Genomic DNA, 24,866 nt, shown 5'->3' on the forward strand with positions numbered 1-24,866 from the left:
CAAAGGATACAGTCAACAAAACTAAAAGACAACCTACAGAATGGGAGAAGATATTTGCAAATGACGTATCAGATAAAGGGCTAGTTTCCAAGATCTATAAAGAACTTATTAAACTCCACACCAAAGAAACAAACAATCCAATCATGAAATGGGCAAAAGACATGAAGAGAAATCTCACAGAGGAAGACATGGACATGGCCAACATGCACATGAGAAAATGCTCTGCATCACTTGCCATCAGGGAAATACAAATCAAAACCACAATGAGATACCACCTCACACCAGTGAGAATGGGGAGAATTAACAAGGCACGAAACCACAATTATTGGAAAGGATGTGGAGAAAAGGGAACCCTCTTGCACTGTTGGTGGGAATGTGAACTGGTACAGCCACTCTGGAAAACTGTGTGGAGGTTCCTCAAAGAGTTAAAAATAGACCTGCCCTACGACCGAGCAATTGCACTGTTGGGGATTTATCCCAAAGATTCAGATGCAATGAAACGCCGGGACACCTGCACCCCGATGTTTCTATCAGCAATGTCCACAATAGCCAAACTGTGGAAGGAGCCTCGGTGTCCATCGAAAGATGAATGGATAAAGAAGATGTGGTTTATGTATACAATGAAATATTACTCAGCCATTAGAAACGACAAATACCCACCATTTGCTTCAACGTGGATGGAACTGTAAGGTATTATGCTGAGTGAAGTAAGTCAATTGGAGAAGGACAAACATTGTATGTTCTCATTCATTTGGGGAATATAAATAATAGTGAAAGGGAATATAAGGAAAGGGAGAAGAAATGTGTGGGAAATATCAGAAAGGGAGACAGAACATAAAGACTCCTAACTCTTGGAAACGAACTAGGGGTGGTGGAAGGGGAGGAGGGCGGGGGGTGGGGGTGAATGGGTGATGGGCACTGAGGGGGGCACTTGATGGGATGAGCACTGGGTGTTATTCTGTATGTTGGTAAATTGAACACCAATAAAAAATAAATTTATTATTAAAAAAAAAGATCAACTGCATTCCCTTTGTGTGCCTGTTAGCTATAGCCAACAAAATGTGCTTCTATTATAGATAGAATAGAAACCTCTAAGGTATTCTATACCTTTGCTTTCTTTTAAGAATGCCCACTCTCACATCTTCCAGTGCCTTAATGGTCAAGGACCTTCATAGCCCAACTCAGGAATTATTCTGTGGAGCCTCTTCTGTTTCTTCTCTCCTCTTACTTTAAACTCCAGCCCTCTCCCTACCCTATCTTCCCTTCCCTACAAAATTTTATATCTTCCTTTCTTGTGTCATTTAGAACATAATGTTAGAAAGTAATATATTCCCAACAACATCTAATGTGCTTGCTAATGCATCGTCAATGCATCAAAATGGCTTGCAAAATTAATTTGATCAGGTGCATAACTGCCATCCATACTAAAATTTGTATAGGTCTCATAATCAAAAGTGTGAAGTGGCCATTTGGGCTTGCCACTATAATATATATCATATGAAACTATTTTTGTAAGAATCCCTAATACGAAATAGCAAATAAAGAGTATAATGACATATATTTTCCATCTACTAGAGAAATTATCAAAGTGGTGAGAGTAATTTTTTGTTTATTCACCATACATTCTCTCATGTGATTCTTTCTGTTTATAACCAGTAACATACATTTGTGAGATGGTCTACTAGGAGGCAAGTTGACTCCAGCTGCTAAAGAATTACAAAAATATCACTGATCTACAAATATACAGCACATAAGACAGTGGCCTCATTAGGAGAGCTCTAATGAGTTGAGGTCACCCAGCTATAAAGGATAAACTTGCACAGACACGGCTAAAGCAACTTAACATTTAAGCAGCAATAACATTTTAAAAAGCAAAATAGTCTTGTTAAAGAATACCAATGGAAAAAAAATATACCAAGTAAGGGTAAAGCAAGAGAATCCATATCACAATACAAAAAAAAAATGGTTTGAGAATTCTATTTAATTAGAAAGGAGCAAGTGCAACTGAAATGCATTACTCTTTATTTATAATCTAATAATTTTACTTATATACCTTAAAATTTTCCAGGTAAATTATTTTTAAAGCTATAAAACTATTAAAAAGTACTTATTTTTAAGAACAAAATATCTAATATCTTCTGAAAATACAGAAATGAGGTGTATTAGGATTATTTTGGTTATAAAATGCAAAAAAAAAAAAAGGATTCAAACTGTCAGTCAGGTTTGCTTGATAACTCACATAACTGAACAATCCAGAGATGGGTCTCATTTCAATCATGGTTTAATATGGTGGCTCACTATTTTTACTCTCTGATTTATTTTATGCAAGATCATCTTAAAGCTGGCTCCTTTCTTGGCCTTTGGATGTTCCAAGTAGATCCAGGGACTACATATACCTACAAGAAAGAGAAAGTGTCATTGTCCCTGAATTTCCAGAAAAATTCAAAGTCAAAAGTTTGCTGTGATTATATCATCTATATAGACATGCCCAGTCTTGAACACACTGACCGGATTAACCTAGGCCATGCAACCTGCCCATAGTACAGGTTCGGGGAAAGAAGAATTAGTTTCCCCCAAATGACATGAATTCTGCGTCAGAGACATTTACTAAGCACCAGATATCTAACATCCCCCCAGCATTTCTGTTATGCAGTTATTTGAAACTATGGAACTAACTCTGTCAATGGGCTGTGAATGGAAGAGGTGTGTGTTTCCTTCAAACTAAGCTTTTCAGAGCCACTGCACTTCTCCTTGCCCTGCATTAACCTGAATTGAACATCTTCCATGAGTGTAAAATGGTCCTTTTCTGTGTGAAGCCAAAGAGATTTTATGGCTAATCTATTGCTGCAGCAAACCTACCCTATGCTGAGCAATTCAGATTCCAAAATGAGAATCCATAGCTATTTAGGGAAACAGAATCTGGTTTCATAACTTAAAAAATCCACATTATGAGGAAGTCATGTCCACTTTATGAACTTTCAGTAGCTGATGCTAAAGACCATGTCTCTCTGTCCTTTTTGAGAATTAGTATGACCACTGGAAAGGCCATGGGCCTGGCCCTTGTTTCTATTGCTGGCTCTACCATGTTGTGCAAATTAGTCCAACTCTTTGAGCTCAGGAGATGAGTCTGCATCTCCAAAATAAGGAAGTTGATACATCTCTTGGAGAGTTGTGATCATTGTTATGTGATCACATGTGTAGAAATGCCCAGGCCAGGTGAGAAGCAGGCTCTTAACAAATGGTAGGTGTTGTGCTGAATATGAGTAATCATAGTCACATGGGATTATAAAATCCAGCTATTTGATGATTGCTGTTCTTCCTTCCTTCCTTCCTTCCTTCCTTCCTTCCTTCCTTCCTTCCTTCCTTCCTCTCTATCCATTTCTTTCACACTTTATCTATCAGTTACCTCACCACCCTTAGTTCCCCATTTAAAAAGACATAATATAAAACTGGTGTCACTCTAGAAGTTATTTCCTGTACAGAAGTAATGTGTTAATAGATGTGGGATGATAGTAATCTCTGGCAGGTGTTAGCCAACCCCAGAAATATTTGAATAGTTAGCTGGTTGGTCACTTACCAGAGGAAAGGCTCCTTCTGGACCTGTGATGAGCAGTTGAAATCAGGCCCAACTCTGTCTGAATAGAGAAAATGAGTCAGAGAGATGCAACAATGGGAGGTACCAGAGCTGATGGGAATGGAGTATACAGCTGTCCATGTCAAAACAGCACAGTTGAATCAAAGGGATAAAGAGCTAAAAATAATAATATTACATTTTCAAACTGAATTTAACAGGTATTAGGTGTCCTTTTCCCATTATCAAATAAACAAAGTGCATCAATTTTCCTAAGTCTACCACTTACCAGTTCTCAGACAAGTTAACCACTTTGAGACTCAGTTTATAATATTGGCAGAAGAATGGCACCCAATTTATGGGTTATTTCAGTGCTTAAATGAGCTAAATACATTTCAAGCCCTCAGCTGGGCACACAGTCTAAGTGTAATAAATGTTACCATCATCATCATCATTATTCCAGGTCTTGATTAGGGCAACAGTTTTTAGTTGCCAAGACTAGAACTTTATCTGGCAATCTTAATCCTTCGGCATGAGGGTTGAGTTCTAGTCAGGGAAATTATCATTCTTACCTTCTTGCTGTTCCTTCATGGTCAATATCTGCAGACTTCCTAACTTTGGGTCATTGAATAATTAGTAGATTTGGATTCTGTAACTCTCATCAAAGTTACAGTAAAAAAGTTAGATGGAAAATGGATTAGGTTAAGTATAGACCTTAGTGATATTGCAGTAGGACCAAATCATCAGGACATATCACTTGGATTCAATTGTTCACACAGAAAAGAAAAAAGAAGGGAAAAAAAGCCTAACTCTTCAACCATTTCCATACCTTGACTACAAGGGAGGTCTTGCCAGATGCCTCGCTGATGTGGTCTGTTTATGATCTCCTTTATGAGTAGACTTATCAGAATACATGAAGTAAACTTGGCCTGACATTTCAGAGAACTCACCCTGGCTGATAGTGATCACTGCTATTTTCTTGGGAGTTCTCCAATAACCTGCTTAAATAATAAATTCCAGAATTATACCAAATATTAATGCCAAACTTAGCAGTGTGTAGTTCTTCAAGCTCCTGCTTTGAGCTGGAAAGGGGAGCTTCTTCTTGAAAATGGGTATGTTTATCCATCTGCTGTTTAGCACTGCAGCTCTCACCCTCCTAGTGTGTGAAAAGCCTATGTATGTGATAGCCTTCTTCATAGTCTACTACTTCCACTATCTTAAAGCTGCAGGAAAATTAGAGACCTTTCCTCCACCAGAAGAAATGTTAACAGTGATTCTTAGAAGTGATGCCTGCTTGTCACAGCACATTGATTTCGGTCCCATTCAGCAATGGTGTCAGGGCTGGCCAGCTGCTTCCTTTGGTCATCAGATCATCTGTGGCCCACTCCTGTGGGCAGAACTCAGACAAAGGGCAGTCTAGGGACAGGGGAGCAAGGGGAAAAGAGACAAAGCCGGCATTGCTTTCTGACAAAGGTACTGTTAGAGGTATTCAGGTTGTGTGGAAGCTAGCGCAGGCCCAAACTTGGCTGCAGCAAGAGTGAGGAGCATGTGGAATTGCATCATTATTCAGGTTCCTCTATAGCTACAAAGTTGTGAATATCACATAGATCATGCTCAGGACTCTATGGTTGAGACCATTTTGATGATGAATGCTTCCATTTATTTAAAAAAATTAGTTTTTTAAGATTTGTATTTATTTATTTGAAAGAGGAAAAAAAAGCACAAGCAGGAGCAGAGGGGCAGAGAGAGAAGGAGAAGCAGACTCCCTGCTGAACAGGGAGCCCAATGCGGGGCTCGATCCCAGGACCGCAGGATCATGACCTGAGCCAAATGCAGACAGTTAATCGACTGAGCCACCCAGGCATCCCTTAAAAAATTATTAATTATGTATCTGTCTTTAAAAATAAGTATTTAAGGGAAAGAAAAGCCAAACACTCTCACCAAAAACTGAACTGTGTTCTATGGTCCTAAAGTCAAAATATGTTCTTGTCAGTTGAAGAAGTGAAAAAATTAACTACTTTTAATGACAAACCTTTAATAGAATATCTGAATTTTGTATCAAGATGGTTTATTTATGGGATGAGAGAAAAATTAATATTTTTTAACACAACACTTACTGGAAAACAATGAATTAAAGACAAAATTGTAGCCTTTATTATTGGTTTCCTAGATGCCCATAATAGCTGAGTTAAGTCTCTAATGCTCTAATTGCCCAAGAATATGAGAACTCAGCCATATCACATTTATTTAGTAATTGAATTCTGTTTGGGAAAAGAAAAATTTCTACAATTTTGAGCCTGTATTTAGTTTGAAAACATTGTAAATTCATTATACTCTGTAAATTAATGGATTACATGATTAGCACCCCTCGACCAGCAAAATTTATGTTCATTTCAATCAAATTCAACTAATATATGAGGCCAAACAATATTAAATATCCTAAAATATTTTAATTTAAAAAAATACTTATGATACATTAAGACAGCTACAATAGGCAAATTCCTAGAGATAGCAAGTAGATGAGAGGTTACCAGGGATGGGGCATTTCTGCAGAATAGGTGTAGAGTTTCTGTTTTGGGTCATGGAAAAGTTTTGGAAATAGAGAGGGGGGATGGTTACACAACATTGTGAATGTAATTCAGCCATGCCAGACTTGCAAATGATCAAATGACATTTTATAATATTTATATATTCTATACAATAAAATAAAAATAATCATTTAAGGTATAAAAATAAATTAGAAGAATTCAAAGACTAAAATGTCTACTCTCAGCATTATAATACTGTATTTTCTGTTAGAAATTCTGGCCTCTGTCATGTGACAAAAATAAATACTAGAAAGCTAAGATCAATTGTCAGTGTTTGTGATAATATAATTACCTATAGAACCCAAATGAATTCACTGTAAAACAATAGAATCAGTAAGAGAAATAAGTAAGTTAACCAGTAAATAAATATATAAAAATGATATGTTTTTGTGTATGTGTTATCAAGAATTTTTAGAATGCATGTTGGGATAAAATAGTCTTAGACAAACAGTGACAAAGTATAAAATTCCTTTTAAGTGAACCTAACAAATTATGCAGAATCTGAATGAAGAATACTGTAAAGCTTTCCTGAGGAGCTTAAAGATGACAAGGAAAATTGAAGAGATACAAGTTTCTAATGGAAAGATTCAATAGTAAAGATGTAAATTTTCCCCCAAAATATTCTCTAAATTTATTGAAATTTTTGTCGGTCTCCTGCATATTTTTTAACCTCACCAAATTATTTTAAAGTTTGTCTCAAGATATAAATGGTTAGGAATAACCAAGAAAATACTGAGAATGAATGAGAGAGCTCTACATTCCACTAAATTAAAATATACAAAATCATGATCATGATGGATAATATTTTTAGGTAAATATGCAAAGTATGCTGAAAAATTTTTAAGCAGTATATAAAAAATTATTTTTAATGGAATAAAATCCTTAGTTTACAAATGCCTATGGAAAACATAGTCTAATGATAGTGGCTGAGTATATAGATTTCTCTGTTTACATTCTATTCTACAAATTGCGATCATAGCTTTTATAACCTACTTTTTTCTCATTTGTGTCTTGTCGACATTTTCCTATTTAAAAAAATATTTTTCTATTAGATAACTTTGATAACTTTGTGATTTTCCATTATATAGGTATACCTGATTTTACTTTTTTTTTTTTTTGGTTCATTTAGATTGTTTCTAATTATAAATATTAACTATCACATCCTTCCCTATGACTCTTTCTGCATAGGTGTATACCTCCTTAGACTAAATGCCCAGAAGTGGAATTGCTGGGTCAAATACTATAAACACACACACTTTTATCCATGGTTTTGCTTTCCATGGTCTCAGTTTCCAGTAGTAAACTGCAATCCAGAAGCAGATGATCCTCCTTCTCACATATGTCAGAAGGTCAATAGTAGCCTAACGCTGTAGTGTTTCACAATTCCTACATCATTCCTCTCACTTTATTTCATCACATAGGCATTTTGTTATCTCACATCACTACAAGAAGAAGGGTGAATATAGTACAATCAGATATTTAGAGAAGGAGAGAGACCATATCCACATAGCTTTTATTACAGCATATTGCTATAATTGTTCTATTAGCTATAATTGTTAATCTCTTATTATACCTAACTTATAAATTAAACCTTATGATAAAAAGGTATGTATAGAAAAAGCATGGCATATGTGGGCTTTGATACTATCTGCTATTACAAGCATTTACCTGGGGTCTTGGAACATATCCCAGGGGTCTTGGAACATATCCCCATGGATAAGGAGGGGACTACTATATTGCTATAGAAAGGTGGTGAGGGTTTATAATATAGTATCTATGAGAGTTCCTCTTTTCCCAAACCTGTGTCCACACTGAGTATTACATTTTAAAAAACGTTTTGTTAAATGATATTCAAAATTATAGTGTTTTATTACTAATGAAGCTGAACATACTGGAATATTAATTATTTATTTGTTTTATTAATTTGTATATTATCTATTAGTATTCTGTGCCCACTTTTTCGTTAGAAAAATTCAATCTTATTGGTTTGTGATAGCTATTTGTATATCAAGGATATTAATATAGCATATGTCAAAAATATTTTTTAGACCTTATTGTTTGCTTCTGCATTTTGTTTGGTGTTTCCAGTTTTAAAAGAAGTAGAAATACTTCCATTTTTCCTGATTCTCCAGTTGTGAATCATATCTGATAGTAGAAAATGCTCACACTTTGCAAAAATTATAGCAATAATGGATTTTATGCTTAAGAAAAATCATACATGTAACATAACCATCTAAGATGAATAAGTTTTACCTCTTTGACTTTAAATTATTTTTTCCTTATTCTTCAGCAATTTCTATATATCTGGAAGCTCTATCTTGTTGATTATACTTGAAGGAAGTAAGCAGTACAATAGAAATCCCATTTTCTGAATAGAAAGGTTCCACTGGCTGATCTATAATGTCAGTAGATTTCTCATGTCAGACCCTTTTCAAAATCTTAAATCTTGAGTTCAAAGTCCTCACTTATGTCTTGACAATAGATTTCAGGCCCATCAAGACAAGAATAAACACATTTCTGCTCTTTCAAACTACAGAATCATATTCTTTATATCTGTTAACATACTTTTTCAAAGGAAAAGAACTTTGTTTCAGAAAAAAGCCCTCTTTTATTTAATTCCATTGGGATGGTAAGAACAAAAAGACTTCCAACTTAATGGTATATCTTAATTCCTCAAGAATGAGAAAGAAAAATAGAGGAATTGAAGTGGAAAGGAACTATATAAAAAAATCCCTCTTGGACAAAGTTAAGGGGTTTTTATAGTACATACCCTGGCTTTATTTCACAGTGACTGCAGAGGTTTTAGAGATATTCCCTGGTCATTTAGGAGGATTCAGAGTTCTATTTTAGATGCCATTAAGAGTAATGGTTCACACATTTCACTTGTCAGTCATTGTCAGTCCAATAACATTCATCATGAACATGTTAATTCAATCAAGGTTGCAGTAAAATGAAATAATTGTTTGCTGATAGCTGTTATTACAATCCATGGTGAGAGAGATTATTAGTTTATTTCCAAGGGATCAATTATCTATACACATAGGCATAAACCTAACCAACAAAAGTTTGATGTTCTTAGTACTCATATATATAAAAACTTTACTCCTTAAACAATGTGTTCTATATGGCAAACTGTAACATTCATGGTAAACTAGCATATTAGAATATGGCTATTATATTGCAGGCTTTGGTATAGATATTCTAAAAGAGGAAAACTGAAAATCCAGTATTTAGTAGCCACTATGGCTATAAAAATTTTTCCTGCAATTATCTGATGGGCTCTACACAATGATAAAACTATTTAGAAGACTGTTTCTATGCTATCTGAAGTTTTGTTCCCACATTGCTAAGTAGAACTTGATCCCTCTGAACTGGAGTCGAACTTGTAGGAGGAGAACTCTTTTATCTAAGAGGTGACAGTCTCTAGAATGCTGTTCCCTCTCCTGGAATGCTCTTCGCCTAAATAACAGCTACTCATCCCTTGGGTCTGTCCTTATGTCTAAGAGCCTTTACTCTCTCAACTGGGCTAGATGTCCCTTTTCATTTGCTGTTTAAATATCCTATCTTTCTTAGGAATATTCATCAAGGGATCCCTGGGTGGCGCAGCGGTTTGGCGCCTGTCTTTGGCCCAGGGCGCGATCCTGGAGACCCGGGATCGAATCCCACATCAGGCTCCGGGTGCATGGAGCCTGCTTCTCCCTCCGCCTATGTCTCTGCCTCTCTCTCTCTCTATGACTATCATAAATAAATAAAAATTAAAAAAAAAAAGGAATATTCATCAAGCTTGCAATATTTGTCCACTGTCTTCTTCCATACTGTATTATAAGCCCAAGAGGATGAAGGCCATATCCGTCTTCTCCACTTCTCTGTCTCCAGTTCCTAAAACAGTGATTGGCACACACACATTCTCAATAAGTATTTGATGAATGAGGATTAAGTAAACTAGTATATGTAAGAAGTGCTTTACTTTACTCCTGTAATACAGAGGTCTTCAGTGTATATTAGGCACTAGTGCTTGAACTATTACACAGCTCTATGCACTTCTGAATCCTAAACATGTTTAGCTTCATTGCTATACTTTTTGCAAGAGCGTTTAGTGCCCATAATCCTCGCAAAAACATTTCTGCAGGTTCCCAAGCTCTCTTTTGTTAAACTGAGCTGGGGCAGGAGGAAGGGTTCAGTGCCTGGTTACCTGAGAAAACCAAACAGGCTTTAGATGGGATAAAACCAGAAAAAGAGCCCCTACTACTCTCTGTGAGATGCTCTACCCTTCTCCCTTCTACCTTCCCATGGTACTTTGACACTTGCTTCTGAATATCTTATTGCTACAACTTTTAGGCTAAATTATAGCATTCTATTTGTAGTTGTTTTCAGAACATGGTATGGCCTGCAGTATGCTGTGGTAATAAGCCATCACGCAGTGGAATTCCATAATTGTGTAGTTATATTTAGATTGGTTCCCTGAGTTAAAGCTGAGCCATCTCCATTCATCACATTTGTGTTTACAAACAGTCTTCAGCTTAAAATTATTTGATTTGGGATTTTTCAACTTTAAGATGGTGTGAAAGCCATATGCACTCAGTAGAAACTGAACTTTGAATTTTGAATTTTGATCTCTTTCTGGGCTAGTGATATGTGGATAGAATATTCTTGTATGATGCCGGGAGGTGGCAATGAGACACAATTCTCAGTCAGCCATACATGGATAAACAACTGATACACTCACAATTCTGTACCCATACAACCATTCCGTTTTTCACTTTCAGTAGAGTATTAAATAAGTCACACGAGATATTCAACACTTCATTATAAGACAGGCTTTGTGTTAGATGATTTTCCCCAACTGTGGGCTAATATGTGTTCTGAGCATGTTTAAAGTAGGCTACAAAGCTATGATATTCAGTAGGATAGGTGTATTAAATATGCATTTTTAACTTACAACACTTTCAAGTTACATGGGCTTATCAGGACATAGCCCCATCATAAGGTGAGTAAGATCAGTACTTCAAACCAAACAATAATGCGGTCTGTACTACACCAGCTGTTGGGGGCTCCCCAGAGATGTTTTCATGACCCAATGCCCATCTTGTGGCTGGAGGCAATGAAGTTTCCACATTTTATTTTTTAAAACTTCCTAGTAATTCTAGAGGAAACAGCTGTGAAACGACTAAATGATATGTTATATTCTTGGATTTTTAACTGATAACTCAGTTTGGTTCAAACTTACCCAGGTGTCATCTTTGTGCCTGGTTAGTTTGTACTTTATTTTGTAGGAAAAGAGGTGGAGAAATATTCTGAACTCTTTGAGCAGGCAGTGAAATGACCAAATATGCTCTAGGAAGGTTAATCCAGTAGCCATGTAAAAAGAAAGATTGGGGCAGTAGAGAAAGAGAGAAGGGAGTCTGCTAGGAGCACATAGCAGTGCTCCAATGGTGGGTTCCAGGGGCAAGAAACAGAGGAATAGAGGTAAGGATGGAGACCTAGGCCCAGCAGAGTAGAGGTGAAGTTGAAGACCGAGGACCACAGAAATGGAGGGGAGGATGGAGAAACAGGACGACAGGAGTGGAGGTGAGAATGGAGACCCAGGACCAGAGGAGAGGAGGCGAGGATGGGATGAGGACACAAATTCAAGAGTTACTTCAAAAATAGAACAAGATGTCTTTGTGGCAGGAGAAATGTGAGAAGTGAGAAACAGATTTTGACCTTGGGAGGCTGGGAATCTAGTTGTATCATTACTAATATGGGGAATGTAGGAAAAATATAAAGTTTATGGAGAAAACTTATCTTTGGGACAAACGAATTTGAGGTGCTAGTAGATCTAGGCTATTGGAAATGTGAGCTAGTGTTCAAGAATAATGGCAGAACTGCATCACATATCTTGACCATGGTATCATCCCTTTGGGTAGCCTGGTTCCTTTTGTCGTTCCGCAAATGACACATAGTTTAATCATAGCCAATCTATTCTTTAGAAGACAGAACAACTTATAAGTAAGAGCCTTTGATTTTCTCTTAGAGTAGTGTGGGGGTATCAGTTTAACAGTCACCACTGCTGACTTTCTATGATAGATGTTTTATAGCCCTTCTATTTCAATCTTGGAACTTTTAGGTCATTTTAGACAGTAAATAATACTTTCCCACAATTGATGAAACGGAGACATGTAGGGGAGTTAGCAAGTTCATAGAGCCAATTATCAGTATCCCTCATCCTCTGCTTTCCCCACTGGAACAAATGGTACCTTTCATACCCAGCATGTGAGGGGACAACCAGGTAACTTACTTTTTCCCATCCTATCTCTGCAGTATAACTTGTTACTATGCACTCAGAAGTGTTCATTAAAACCCATTTTGTATTCTTTTGGGCTCTTATTTACTGTTGATTTCTTCTAAAGTTCTGAGCTTTAAAATTTTGCTTTTCTTTCCTGCTTTCCTGAGAATCTAAATATAGTCACTTTATATTCACTTCTACCAGGAACACTGTCAGTGTTGGTTACAACCTATAGTTTCTACTCACACACACCACACCCAGTTCTTCTCAAATAAATGTTTATTTCATGGTAATGGTTTTAAGGATCACAGAAGTTGTTAACTGGGAAGGATTGTTGCATAGAAATTTGTCTGTCAGCCTTCATGGTGCCCTTTCACCCCAGTGACACTGACTGATCTTTCCTCTTTCATGCCACTTGCCCATCGCCTGCCTCTTCTGTGAAGGATAATGAGTGGCTTTCTTAAGATTGGTGAGGAATGGCCTGGAATAACAAATAATGTACAAACAAGATCTTGTTTATAACATTAATGGCTACAGGGCATCACTAAAACTATAGTAATAAAGGTTCAGCCAACTAAACCAAGTACAGCTCAATTAAGTATCTACAAGTCGACTTCGCCTTGAAATTGTAGAAATTAATGCTTTTTATTTTTGGTTTGTTCCTTTTCCTACCATACAGATGCCTTGAATCTTCGAAACCGACAGGTCATCTGCGTCACCCTTAAAGTCCTCCAGCATCTGGTTGTGTCAGCTGAGATGGTGGGTGAAGCTTTGGTGCCCTATTACCGTCAAATCCTCCCCATCCTGAACATCTTTAAGAATATGAATGGTGAGTGATCCCAGGAGTCAAATGTCTTCTAAGCCTTAAAAAAAGGGAGTGGTGTGAAGTGGAGTTAATTAGCAACACACTTAGGATTTATTATTGCTTATAAACCAAGATCCATTTGGAGATCTAAATAGTGTAACTCCCATCCTTCTCCTGCTACTCCCCAGAGAAACAGTAAAATTAACAATTTCATTTATTACTCCTCACACGTACAGCTTACTTACTCAGTACAGAAGCACTGAAGCAGTTCTATAATCTTCTAATAATTAAATTGTGAAGTTTTTTTAATAGTCTTTTGAATACATTAGTAAGTTTTGAGTTTGTCCTTTCTCTTGGTAGTAATTCTACCTTTAGAGACTTTCTATTAAAATTGCAATTTCTATTAATTGGTTTAAGATGAATTTTTAAAGCAATATTATTAAAATATGGCTTAGGGAGTTTTGATACATGTTCTCATTTCTGAAAAATAGAAAAATAGATAATTTGTAGCTATTTAGTTGATGGTGAGTGCTGATTATCAATATATATATGTGCTGATACATTTATTTATTTTAATTACTCTTTAAGCTTTGTAAAGGACTGGTGAGCTCAGCTGAATCTGCTTTACTCTAAAAAAAGTACTAGCAAGTTGTGGTGATCTCTGGCAGGCAGTGTATGTATATTTGTTCATTGCAAATGATTTTCCTTTTACTCCTCTCGAAAAGATGTGATCTCTAATAATCTTTCATGTTGCTAACTTTAAATTTCCATACTTCTCGTATGCACAGCGTAAGTCAACTTTTGAAGTGAATTCCTGACAGTCATGTAAATAAGTTAGCAATTTACTAATTTAATGTAACTCTGCATGAAAATTTGGTGACGCGATCTGCTCATGTACATACAAGAAAAAAAATCAAACAAACAAACAAAAAAACCCCTGAGTGTTCCTGCCACAAACAACTGCTTTGTTTGGAATCACTATTTTTCATATTATTCATAAATTGCTATTAAAAATTTGGTTATTCAGGCAGACTATTTTAGGAAATCATGGAACCCTCAGAAAGTCTTTAGCTGTCTTTCAATAGTAGGACCTACTTACATACTTAATATTAGAGGTATTTAGTAAAAAGGACTTCACCTGGAGTTATGGAGCTTAAGAACACTCATAATGGAGTGAGTTAATACCCATTCCAAAATACCTGAATTGCAGAAAAGACTTAATGTGGACATTGAGACAAGTTTCAGAAAACTAAAAACTGGCTGTTAGCTAGTGAATCCCTTATGATTTAATAAACTGACAGTTCTAATAACAGCATTTCTACTTTATGGAAAACACTTGTTTGAGTATTTTTTATTCAGACTTCATATTTTTACTGTATAGCAGCATCAAATATCCATGGGGTTATAAAACGCCTCTAACGTGTACATGTTGTTCTATTATGGTTCATAAAAGAAGCCCTAAGTTCGTCCATCATAGAGACTCCAGTTAACTGGAGAGAAACCTAGAAATGACAGAGATAAAGGTGATAGAAATAGAGAGATGACAGAGAGGGTTACTTAAAACCGGAAGAATCAAGGAGCAGCCACCCCCAAAAAAGTCTCAGCTGTGGCTTACAGTTTTGAAGTGTGTGATTAGAAAGAGTCTCCTCAATAATCCTCGCGGAAACCCATGGTAAGTGTACTATTACTATGTCTGTGTTTTCATCATGAAAGCTGCCTCTCTGTAGCTCTTCTCATATATAAACGTGTGTGTCTGTGCTTAACCATCATAGACCATAAGCTCCAACACACTTTCCCCCTCCCTCACCTGAGTAGGAGCAGGTGGCTACTACCATCCTGTGCTAATGCTTATGTCCCACGGTAGAATCTGCAGCTTAAATCTAAGCATCATCTTGTATAATATAAAAGAAGAAAAACCATCATGTTGAAAGACAATGAGAATCTCCCTCAGCCTCAAGGAAACCTGTAAAGAAGGGTCTGTTCAACCACCACAAAGAAATAAATCACTAATTTATTAAACAAAAGCAATTGGTTTCCACATCTTTTTCCTACTTTTGATTTAATTCTTTAACTCACTGATGTTCACATGCTTAACCAAAGAAGTAATTGGCTTAAGGAATATATCCCTTATATTTAGATTTAATCAATGTGGGAATTTATACACTAGCCTTAACTGGTCCCAAACAAGGTTAATTATTTAGGAGCAATTTTAAATGCATACATAGGGAATTCCATATTCAACTATTTTTCTGCTTAATATCTTCCTGACATTTGAAGGGAAAAATATTAGCTTCAGCCTCATTTTCTACTTATCTTAGAAACTGTCAGTACAATGCCAGAATGCAGTAAGCTGTATTTCCAGAGGGTCATATTACAAAATTGGAGCATTCTAGCTATATAAAACTTAAAACTCTTCTTCAAGGCAGTTCTACCTTAGATGCCATAGATCCAGTTCTACCAGAGGAAGCATATCACACAGGATTTCCAATTATAATATATTTTTAGCATAGAAATAATTTAACATTAATAGCAGTTTAATAAATCCTGTTTTATAATTATAGATATGCATATTCACAGGACCATATATACTTAATCTTAGCAGATGTATTTAGTAACAGTTGTATTCATAAATAAAATCGTAATAGAAATTTATTGCATGTAGCATTCGAAAAAAATTCATTCTTAATTTCAACGTATTTGAAACAACTTCACAGGTTTTTGTGTTTTCCCTACTTAACTTTCACATAAATCAGTGTCTTGTTAAATTCAGATTGAAATATACTTCTTTCAAGCCCCACCACAAAATATTTTTTTAGAATGAGTAGCACATATAAATGCAAGAAGAATGAGAGAGGAGTCCTTCAAACTTAATGACCTTGTCCTCTGTCTGTTCCTTTTAAGAGCAAGCTTGAGCTTAATTCTACTGCCTGCTCCTTTTCTGTAATCTCTATCCTATTTTAATGTCAAATGGACTTTGTTGGAAATGAGCAGTGGGGCTGAGCAGATAAGAGCTGGACAAACATTGAAGTAGGCACAGACTCTGAGGTGCCCCAGACAAGGAGTCCTCCCGAGGACTGAAGGGAACCAAAGAGGGGTGGGGAGGAGCAGGTGGTGCTGGCAGCACCGATCTGTACCCTGATCTACACTTCTATACCTGGGTATTAAAACTTATAGCAAGCACCACAAGATTATTTCTGTCCTGAGAGTAAGAGTGGCTTTGTGTTTCTCTTTATGAGTAGTATTTTTATAGGGTTTTAACTAGGCTAAATTTTAAAAGTTACAAACACGACAGAAGTCTAAAGATGAAAGTTGTAATGTGGACTAACGTCTTAGAGTCAGAAGATGCAAATCATGTAACTCTCTGAGCTTATAGTTCTTTTAAATTCTTCTAAATCATCTCTTTAACATATAATACAAAATTTTTGTAGGGTTGATGTGACTGACAATTCAAGATAATATGTCTACAGGTTCTTCATGTACAACCTGGCCTTTAAATGAGATAGCCATATGTGTCATACATTATATACATGTACAATGTTATATACATATGTTATTATATCCAAATATTGCACTACTATATAAATTATTATATCACAACATGAATAGATGATTGAACGTGTTGTGCTCCCTGCTGGGTAACTCATCCCTTTAGCCTTTCCATGAGCCTGTGAGCCTGTCCCAGCGAGGATGATCCTTTTGCCTCAAAGGATTCATCTTGCCTCCAATTGCCAAATGCCAGGTGGGTGACTCAATAAGTTAAGGACTCTGGGATTCATTCAAAGATAACTGGTTTTCAGGGGCGCCTGGGTGGCTTGGTCAGTTAAATGTCTGCCTTAGGCTCAGATCACGATCTCAGGGTCCTAGGGTCAAGCCCGTGTTGGGCTCCCTGCTCAGTGGGAAGTTAGCTTCTCCCTCTCCCTCTACCTGCAGCTCCCCCTGCTTGTGTTTTCTGGCTCTCTCTCTCTCTCTGTCAAATAAATAAATAAAATCTTTTTTAAAACCCACAAATATAACTGGTTTTCAAGTCCATCTCTTCTTGCATAATCTTTAAGCTTGAATGTGTAACTGATGTTTTGGAGAAAGTTGTATTTTAAAAAGAGAAACCTGAATGGGCCCACACGAGGGGAACCTGGATCAGTATCCTCTTTGGAAGATCCAAAGAGTAGCTAAGTTTGAGTTTCTTTTCTGTATTCCTAAATTAATTTTGCATGTAGAAACCATGCTGTCTTTCCAGCCACTGCTTTGTGGTGAAAGAGAAGGAAGAATTTCTACACTAGCAATTTCTTCTTTCCTGTATTCTTTCACAAATGTTATTAAAGGTTACAGGAAATTAAGACAATAGAAATGTTCAATTTATAGCTTCCAGAGATGAAACTACAAAGTTAATGGTGCAGTGTATTGCATTTGAGAAGCATGAAACAATAAATGGCATTAAAACATTTATAGCTAAAATATGGGGCTCCGCCAGCAGATTAGAGCTATCCAATCAGCCTGTTTTCTGGAGGCAATCCTAATTTTGGTTCCTTTGTTTCCAACTGTACCAATAGTCCTAAAACCGTTCAGAGACTCCAGGCATCAGCGATTCTAATAGCATCATAAGTTTATGTCATGGAACATGTGAAAATAGAGTAATGAAATAACGTGTTTATGTGGATGTGGAAATCAACATGGCCCCTCGTGTGTAGGTTTTTCTAGGGCACTTCTAGGATGTATGCCACTGGAGACTAATAAAAATCTATGAAAAAGAGATTTTAAAACTTGCAATTCAAGTTCAGACACGTTATAACATATAGTTATGAGGGTGCATTAAATTTGCTGAATTTCAGAGTTTTTGTACAGTCTTTGACCCTAAAGTTTAAGTAGTTTGAAAAAGCTAGATACAATTGGATTCCACTGGTAGGCATTTAAAACACTTCTAATGAACACCTAAGTGATCTCGTCAACCGGATTCAAACTTTCCCAGATGTTTCCGTGAGCCCAATGGGACCTGTTCTCAATGGTCCTTTAAAATGTTGATGAACTTTTGGAAGCTGATTGTGTATCAAAAAAGGCATTAGTTCCTTGTCTTGTAATTGACTTGTATAAAGGTTATTTCCCAGAGTTTATATTTAATCTTGGGATTAAATTTCCCAAGTGGTATTCTGTCCAGTTTTGAGTTTGACTTGTATTTTAGAAATTTACTTCAAAGTTTCTTTGAAATCATTAGTTTTATTAGATTTGAAAGCATTTAAATGTATTAGAACTATCGCCTCCATTCCTGAAAGTTAGATTCAGAATGATATGTGTCTACCTTGTCTCTCCTGAGTTCTCCCTCCGCTCAGATTTTACTAGTTGCCCTAAAAGAGAATCCTAGGATCATAGCAAAGCTGGCAGGTACACATAGGGACCCTTTGGTCTGCACCTGTCTCCAATTTACTCAACTACCATATCTCACCATAAGTTCCACAAGGACAAAACATTCATGTTGGGTTTTCTTTCTCCTGTGCAGACTGTGGCATACGTAAAAGAATGAAATGCTTAGCAGGTGTTTATATGCAATTTATGCACTAACCCGGTCTGCATGACCAGCACTTGTTCATTCAGTCTTGCCCTAAGTAAGTAGCTTCACTATTTCATAAGATAACCCATTCTACATTCAACACTAAATTGAAAGCTGTGGCTAAAATTCTGACTTACCTGTCTAACCTAAACCACACAGAATAGTGTCTAATCCCTTTCCCAAAGAGCAGGCCTTCAAAAAATTATATAAAACCTTCCTTCCTCCTTAATCTTCATTTCTCCAAGATCAACATCTCTTCTTCTTCCAAGCATTCTTTATAAGCACACCTTCCAAAATCTCAGGGGGTGTGAAAGAAGGGCCTATGTATCTGCAAACACCGATGACTCTGCAGTAATCTGAGAACAGCCTCAGGGCACAGAGCATCCTGGGAAAAGTCAAGACTTCTCTGCCCTCGCTGAGGCGCCTTGCATGTGGTCAGCCTGTAAGATGGCCTTACCATTTTTGAAATCTATAAATGCTTACTGAAAACATTGCCTTTTCACTCAGATTGCTTCATTCAAGTTTTTTAAACCCAATTCACTTGTTTAAAAAAATCCATACTGGGGGCTGGCACATATCAGAAATTGCCTCTGTGTCTGTGGTTCTCTGGAGACTTTCCTGGTTGCATCTGCCAAGAGGAAAAAATTATTCTTAGAGTTGTCCATCTGTATCTGGAAACACATGAGCTGGCAGGGTGATGACCGAGGAAATCAGAATCCGGCTCTGAAAGCTGTGTATTAGTTTGTTAGGGCTGCTGTAACAAATTTCCACAAACTGAGAGGCAGAAACAACAGAAATGAATTGTCTCCTGGCTCTGGAGGCCAGAAGCCCGAATTCCAGGTGTCAGTAGGGCCATGCTGTCCAAGTCTCTAGGGAGGAATACATGCCATGCCTGTCTCCTAGCTCCTGGTGAGGCTGGCAATCCTTGGCTTAGAGATCACCGCTCCAATTGCTGCCTCCATCTGTGCCTGGCATTTGTCCCTGTGTGTCTGTCTCTTTGTCTCTTCTCTTCATAGAAGCACACCAGTCCTTCTTCAGCTTGGGGTGAGGCCCCAGGCACCCCAGATTCCCCGAAGGAAGCTGCTGCCACCAACCTTCTGGAGGATCCTAGGGACCCACGTGGGGTAGGGGACTGCATGACCTGCACCTGTTCTTGCCTCTGTCCAGCCAGCTGGGCAAGGGGGTCAGGCCAGTGTGTGCTTGAATGGAGTTTGCATCAGTAAGTTGAAGTTCACTTTGCAGACAAGGACAGATAGAACAATATGCGGAAGAACAAGAAATGGGATGGTATTTAAGAGCAAAGGCTTAACCTGGCTTGAGGTTAATCAGCTGTGTGACCTTTGGCAGGTTGTATAACTACTGTGTGATTCCATCTCCTTAATTAGGAAAGCAATTTGTTTGGAGGACTAGTGAGAACCCATTGATGTGCAGGGAGCTGCAAGGGGGTCACTTTTGGAGGGGTGTCAGTGGCCTGAAGATGAGGGGAATAAAGAAGGCTAGAACACAAGTCAAGTTGTTTTACAAATTAGCAGGTAGTAGGTAAATGTGACACCACTTGCCTGCCTCACGGGTTGTGGGTAAAGCGGTATGGATGTGGTTTTGTGCAGTCCTTCCAAGGGAACTAAGTGAAATCTGTTATAATTCATAGGATAATTTGGTTAGGTGATCAGATACAATATAAATTTTTGAAAATCAGTATATTTTGTGTATATGCCAGCAGTCAGAAACACTATGCAAAATTTGTTTCCTAACTGTTAAGAGTCTCTGCTTGCAGAAATATCCCATTGGAGAGAAACTTTTACTATTCCACTCTTCGTCCTCCCATTAGTTTTAGCTCCTTCTCTGGATTCCTCACTTATTTCAGGAGAGGGTTAAAATATTTATCTAATCAAAAGGCCTGATCTAGAGGTTTACCGAAAATAGCCTGCCCCAATGGACCATTGAAATCCCAACCTTTTTCCAAGACGGACACAGCTTTCAGTTTGTAACTGGGTTTTATATTTGCAGTTTTTCTGTGTGAATCTTTCTGAGTCTTAGTCTCCAAGTTGCATCCCAGTTTCACCTGCATTAGCCACATCGTTCTGGTTTTTACCACAGCACCTCCCTCAAACCCCCTGAGTAAGTTCATCTAAATGAATCACATTGTCAGAAGAACCCCGAGCTGTAGACACATTCATGACCCAGGCACATCACGATAGTCCCAGATTAATGACAAATTTCTGTTATGGAGAACAACTCGCATAGGTAAACCCCATTAATCATTTCTAAACTATTGCAACACAGGGCTTCTGTTTTATGGAAAGAAAGGCTTGAGATGGAGCACCCAGCACGGCCATCTGTGTGCCTATTGCCTGGTTGCTGGAATGGACTATGTGTCCTACTCCCATATTCTTGACCTTGAAGGACCACCCTAATCGCAGTCCAGGGACTCCCAGGAGATAGTACATGTTTTTCCTCCAGAAGTGAACTCAAACATCACATCTCAGGAACCTCCCCTGAACTTGCTGAGCCCAGCAGAAGGAATCACTCAGTCTGTCCCAGGACTTGCTAACATCTCTCCTACTGTGTAGATTCTGTTTCCTGTGTCTAACTCTTCAACTAGGGCCCTGATACAGGGACAGGGTGGGGACAGTTGGCTGCTTGCTCAACCTGTCTGCCAAATCATGTTTGAAATTTATGTTTTGTCAGCCCTTACACCCACTCTGAGGTACTCCAAAATGGATCAATGTACAGAATGATTTAATTCCAGCTGGTTCCCAGACTTTGGCCAGTACATCTCCACTGTTAGCTGGAAACTGGCACATTTCTGAAAAGGAGATTTCCACCAATTCAGTTAAGGCCTTTAAGATATGTCTAGAGAAATCTGTATAATATGCTTTAATGTATTTAAAAGCTCAAGATGGGCCCCAAATGAGCAAGCATGCAAATATTCGCCCAAGAGAAAACAGTGTTCTTTTCTATTTTTGCAACAGAAAGTTTTACTTAATCTGGGCAAGAAAGCACATAGTGATTTCTACAGCTTTAATTTAAGGAGGCTCCTAGATTTGGCCAGATCATAATTTGTACTTTTTAAGTCACCTAAAATATCATCTATGGATTTGTAGATAATTAAGGTCTCATTCTCATTTTCCTTTACATGCAAATCTTTCACAAGCACCAACAAATGACTTTTTAGAGGTCTCTATGTGGACATTGCAGGGAAAATAAGCATGTCACCAGTGTAATTGTTATGTTGAATAGTCACTATTCATGACATAATTAAAAGGCAAGTTTAAAGGGAATTGGAGACAAAAAAAATAAGCTTTATTCAGTGGGGGAGTCTTTCCCTGACTACATAAAACTTAACAGGGGCCTTAATTGTTCTACTCACTCATAAGATCAAAGGCACTTTGAGTCACACAACTCCAGTTCTTGGAATCACTTCTTTAACAGATTGATCAAAACTCTGAACTTGATTTGCCCTCAAATATTCTCCCCTCCCCCAGCTGAGATCTGTTCTGTGCTGGAAGCTTGCCGTGGAAAACAGGAGTGTGCCAGGCCTTCCCTTCCATCTCTCTGCTTTGTGTGTTCTCATTCCCCCACTACCTTGTCTACTGAGATTCTGTGCCGTAGGTTGTCAGGGTGGAATACACCACTGGTGACAAGAGGGGAAGTTCTTACAGCTGATGCCACCCTGAGCTGGCATGACACTCACTCCCTGGGCATGAAAGTGATGAGGCCTGTTACCTCCTGGGGAGCATGGCTGATGGGTCTCTAGTGATCCTTGCCATGGGAAGTGGCTCTCCATCCTGGATGTTCTCCTTCGTCCCTCAGCTAGGGTGAGTCTCCAGCACTCACTTCAGCTTCTCGTGCCCAGTCTTCCTCTGTTCTTCTAGGGAACACTGTCACACAGGTAGAAATGACCCCTGGCAGCACTCCCTCTCAAAGGAAAAATATACTCACCCATCGCGGGCACCGAAAACTCTGGAAGTGCAAACCCAGGCCTTCAGTCCGGCTGTCCAGGCTCCATCAGATTCTCAACCATGATGAAGCCCCAGGGCTTTGTTTCATCCCACTGCTGGGAACACATTCAGGGCTCTCCAGAAGGTCCTACCAGCCAGGTGAGATTGAAAGCAGAGCACGGAGGTAGCGCCCTTCAAAGAAATCTCATTGTCTTCTCACCACGCATGGGCTCTCTTTAGAAACCTTTATCTCTCTAGCTGAGGAACTGTTCCCCAGAAACTCCCACAAGCATGCTGCTGACTACACGAGTCGGGGTCACACACCCCATGTCAGCTCCCTATCACACCAGTTTTGGTTTACTTGAGCCAAACACAAAACCTTAGGAGGAATTCCCCACTTGGTATGAAATCGGCTTTCCATTTTTATTGTCTTCCTCAAAAATCTATATTTTTCACATTGACAGGATGGGATGTATATAGCTCAGCATAAGCTTAACCATCAATGAAGAAGGATTGAAAATATAATGGGCATATTTCCTTAGAAAAACTGCAAATAGTATTGATATTTCTTTGCTTGCCTGATTTCTATATGATATTCTCATGTATATCCTGAATTAATGTTCCAAGTAATAAAGAAAAATAAAGTAATGGTGACAATGTTGCTATGGCTAAGTTGTATTTGGATTGTTCCAAGATCAATTTGCTTTTTTCCCCCTTTGAATACAGTATTTTAACATGAGCCTTCTGTGAGCCCATTTATATCCATTTTGAGATGGCAGTGAACAGAAAATGACTCTCCATCCAGTGACTTTGAGAGTTTGCATACCTGTTACAACTCTGCTGCTTCTTCCTCCAAATAAACCCTGCATTTATCTTAAAATTTATTTAAGCCTTGAAGTTATCTTTATCATAAACTAAAAAGCTAATATTTTAAGCTTTGTTTTTACCTGTAGGTAAGTTGTGTATTTATTTATACACATAAAGGGTTTCATGCGGGTTGTAGTTCCTCTAAGAGAAATTAATATTATACACGTTTCTATGTGGGTGTGTTTATTTATTATAAATATGGTAAACAATAACCTAAGCAGATGGCTGAGCTATAGGTCTGTCTAGAAGCAGTGGAATATATGTTATCTTTTCAAAGTTTCTTAAAATCTATATGAATAGAATGATGATATTGAGAAAGAAGTAGTACAATATTTATATTTTTGTGGTGAACAACTGAAATTTCTAAAGTAATTCCTGTTAAGATTTTAGATAACAGTGGAATGAGGAAAAAGAGTGTGATGCCAGGGCTGTCAAAACCTGATGACACGCCCACCTTTATTTATATACCTGCCAAGCTTTCTGTTACACTGCGGAATACTAGACCTTCTTGCTCACACCCTAAGGCTGGTCTCACTACTTCCAGAACAACAAATGCACCAGGTTAGCTCAAAAGGTCATGGAGAACAGTGTGGTTTTTACCAGCCATTTGAGAGATGCCCAAGAGAGGACCACATAGTACTATTGATTGATTCATTGAAAAAAAAAATTACTGGATGCTTACCATATGCCAACATAGCAAAGCCTCCTAAAAAAATCCTTAGAGATGGAAAGCCTGCTGCATGCAGCTATTTTCCGTTTATCAAATCCACTGAAGATTTCCTCACTGTCTGAATTCCTGACGATTTCCTTGTGCCTGAATCAATGTATACCCTACCGGAGACCTAGAGAGTGAAGGGGGTTTCCATTACTCTGAAGAAACAAACCAGCTTTCAGTTCCTTATCACCTACCAACTTCTTCTGCATTTTTTAATACCTTGACCCTGAGGTCAGGGCATGAATCTGGAAGAATAAAAATCCAGATGCGATGGTAGACTTGTTGAGACTGCTCAATGGCAAGAGGAGGGTGCTTAGACTTAGTGCATTTTCTTAGCCAATGAAACAGTAAAGAAATAGAACAACGTTTCAAATTACTGACCATTACTATTTCCTTCTTGCTGAAGAATAGGAAAGTCAGCTTCCTTAGCCCTACCTACATGCTATCTATTCCTGGAAGATCCTGAGAAGACCTTCCTGGGTGGGCAACCCCCAAACACATTTTTTGGGAGGGTGTTTGGTTTTGGTTTGGTTTTGGTTTTGATTTTTTTTGTTGTTGTTTGATTTGGTTCTTGT

At 37.9% G+C, this 24,866-nt stretch overlaps 1 protein-coding gene across 2 annotated transcripts in view; it reads left to right on the forward strand.

Annotated features, from left to right (window-relative positions):
* PACRG (parkin coregulated) overlaps window positions 1-24,866 on the forward strand; it is a 521,176-nt gene that overhangs the window by 307,075 nt on the left and 189,235 nt on the right. For both annotated transcript variants that reach the window (XM_041744987.1, XM_041744986.1), the window contains one exon: window positions 13,104-13,253. In XM_041744987.1, the coding sequence (XP_041600921.1) occupies window positions 13,104-13,253 (150 nt within the window). The remainder of the gene's footprint in view (window positions 1-13,103; window positions 13,254-24,866) is intronic.

Source organism: Vulpes lagopus, chromosome 2, assembly GCF_018345385.1.
Source record: "Vulpes lagopus strain Blue_001 chromosome 2, ASM1834538v1, whole genome shotgun sequence".
In the NCBI taxonomy this organism is placed as follows: domain Eukaryota; kingdom Metazoa; phylum Chordata; class Mammalia; order Carnivora; family Canidae; genus Vulpes; species Vulpes lagopus.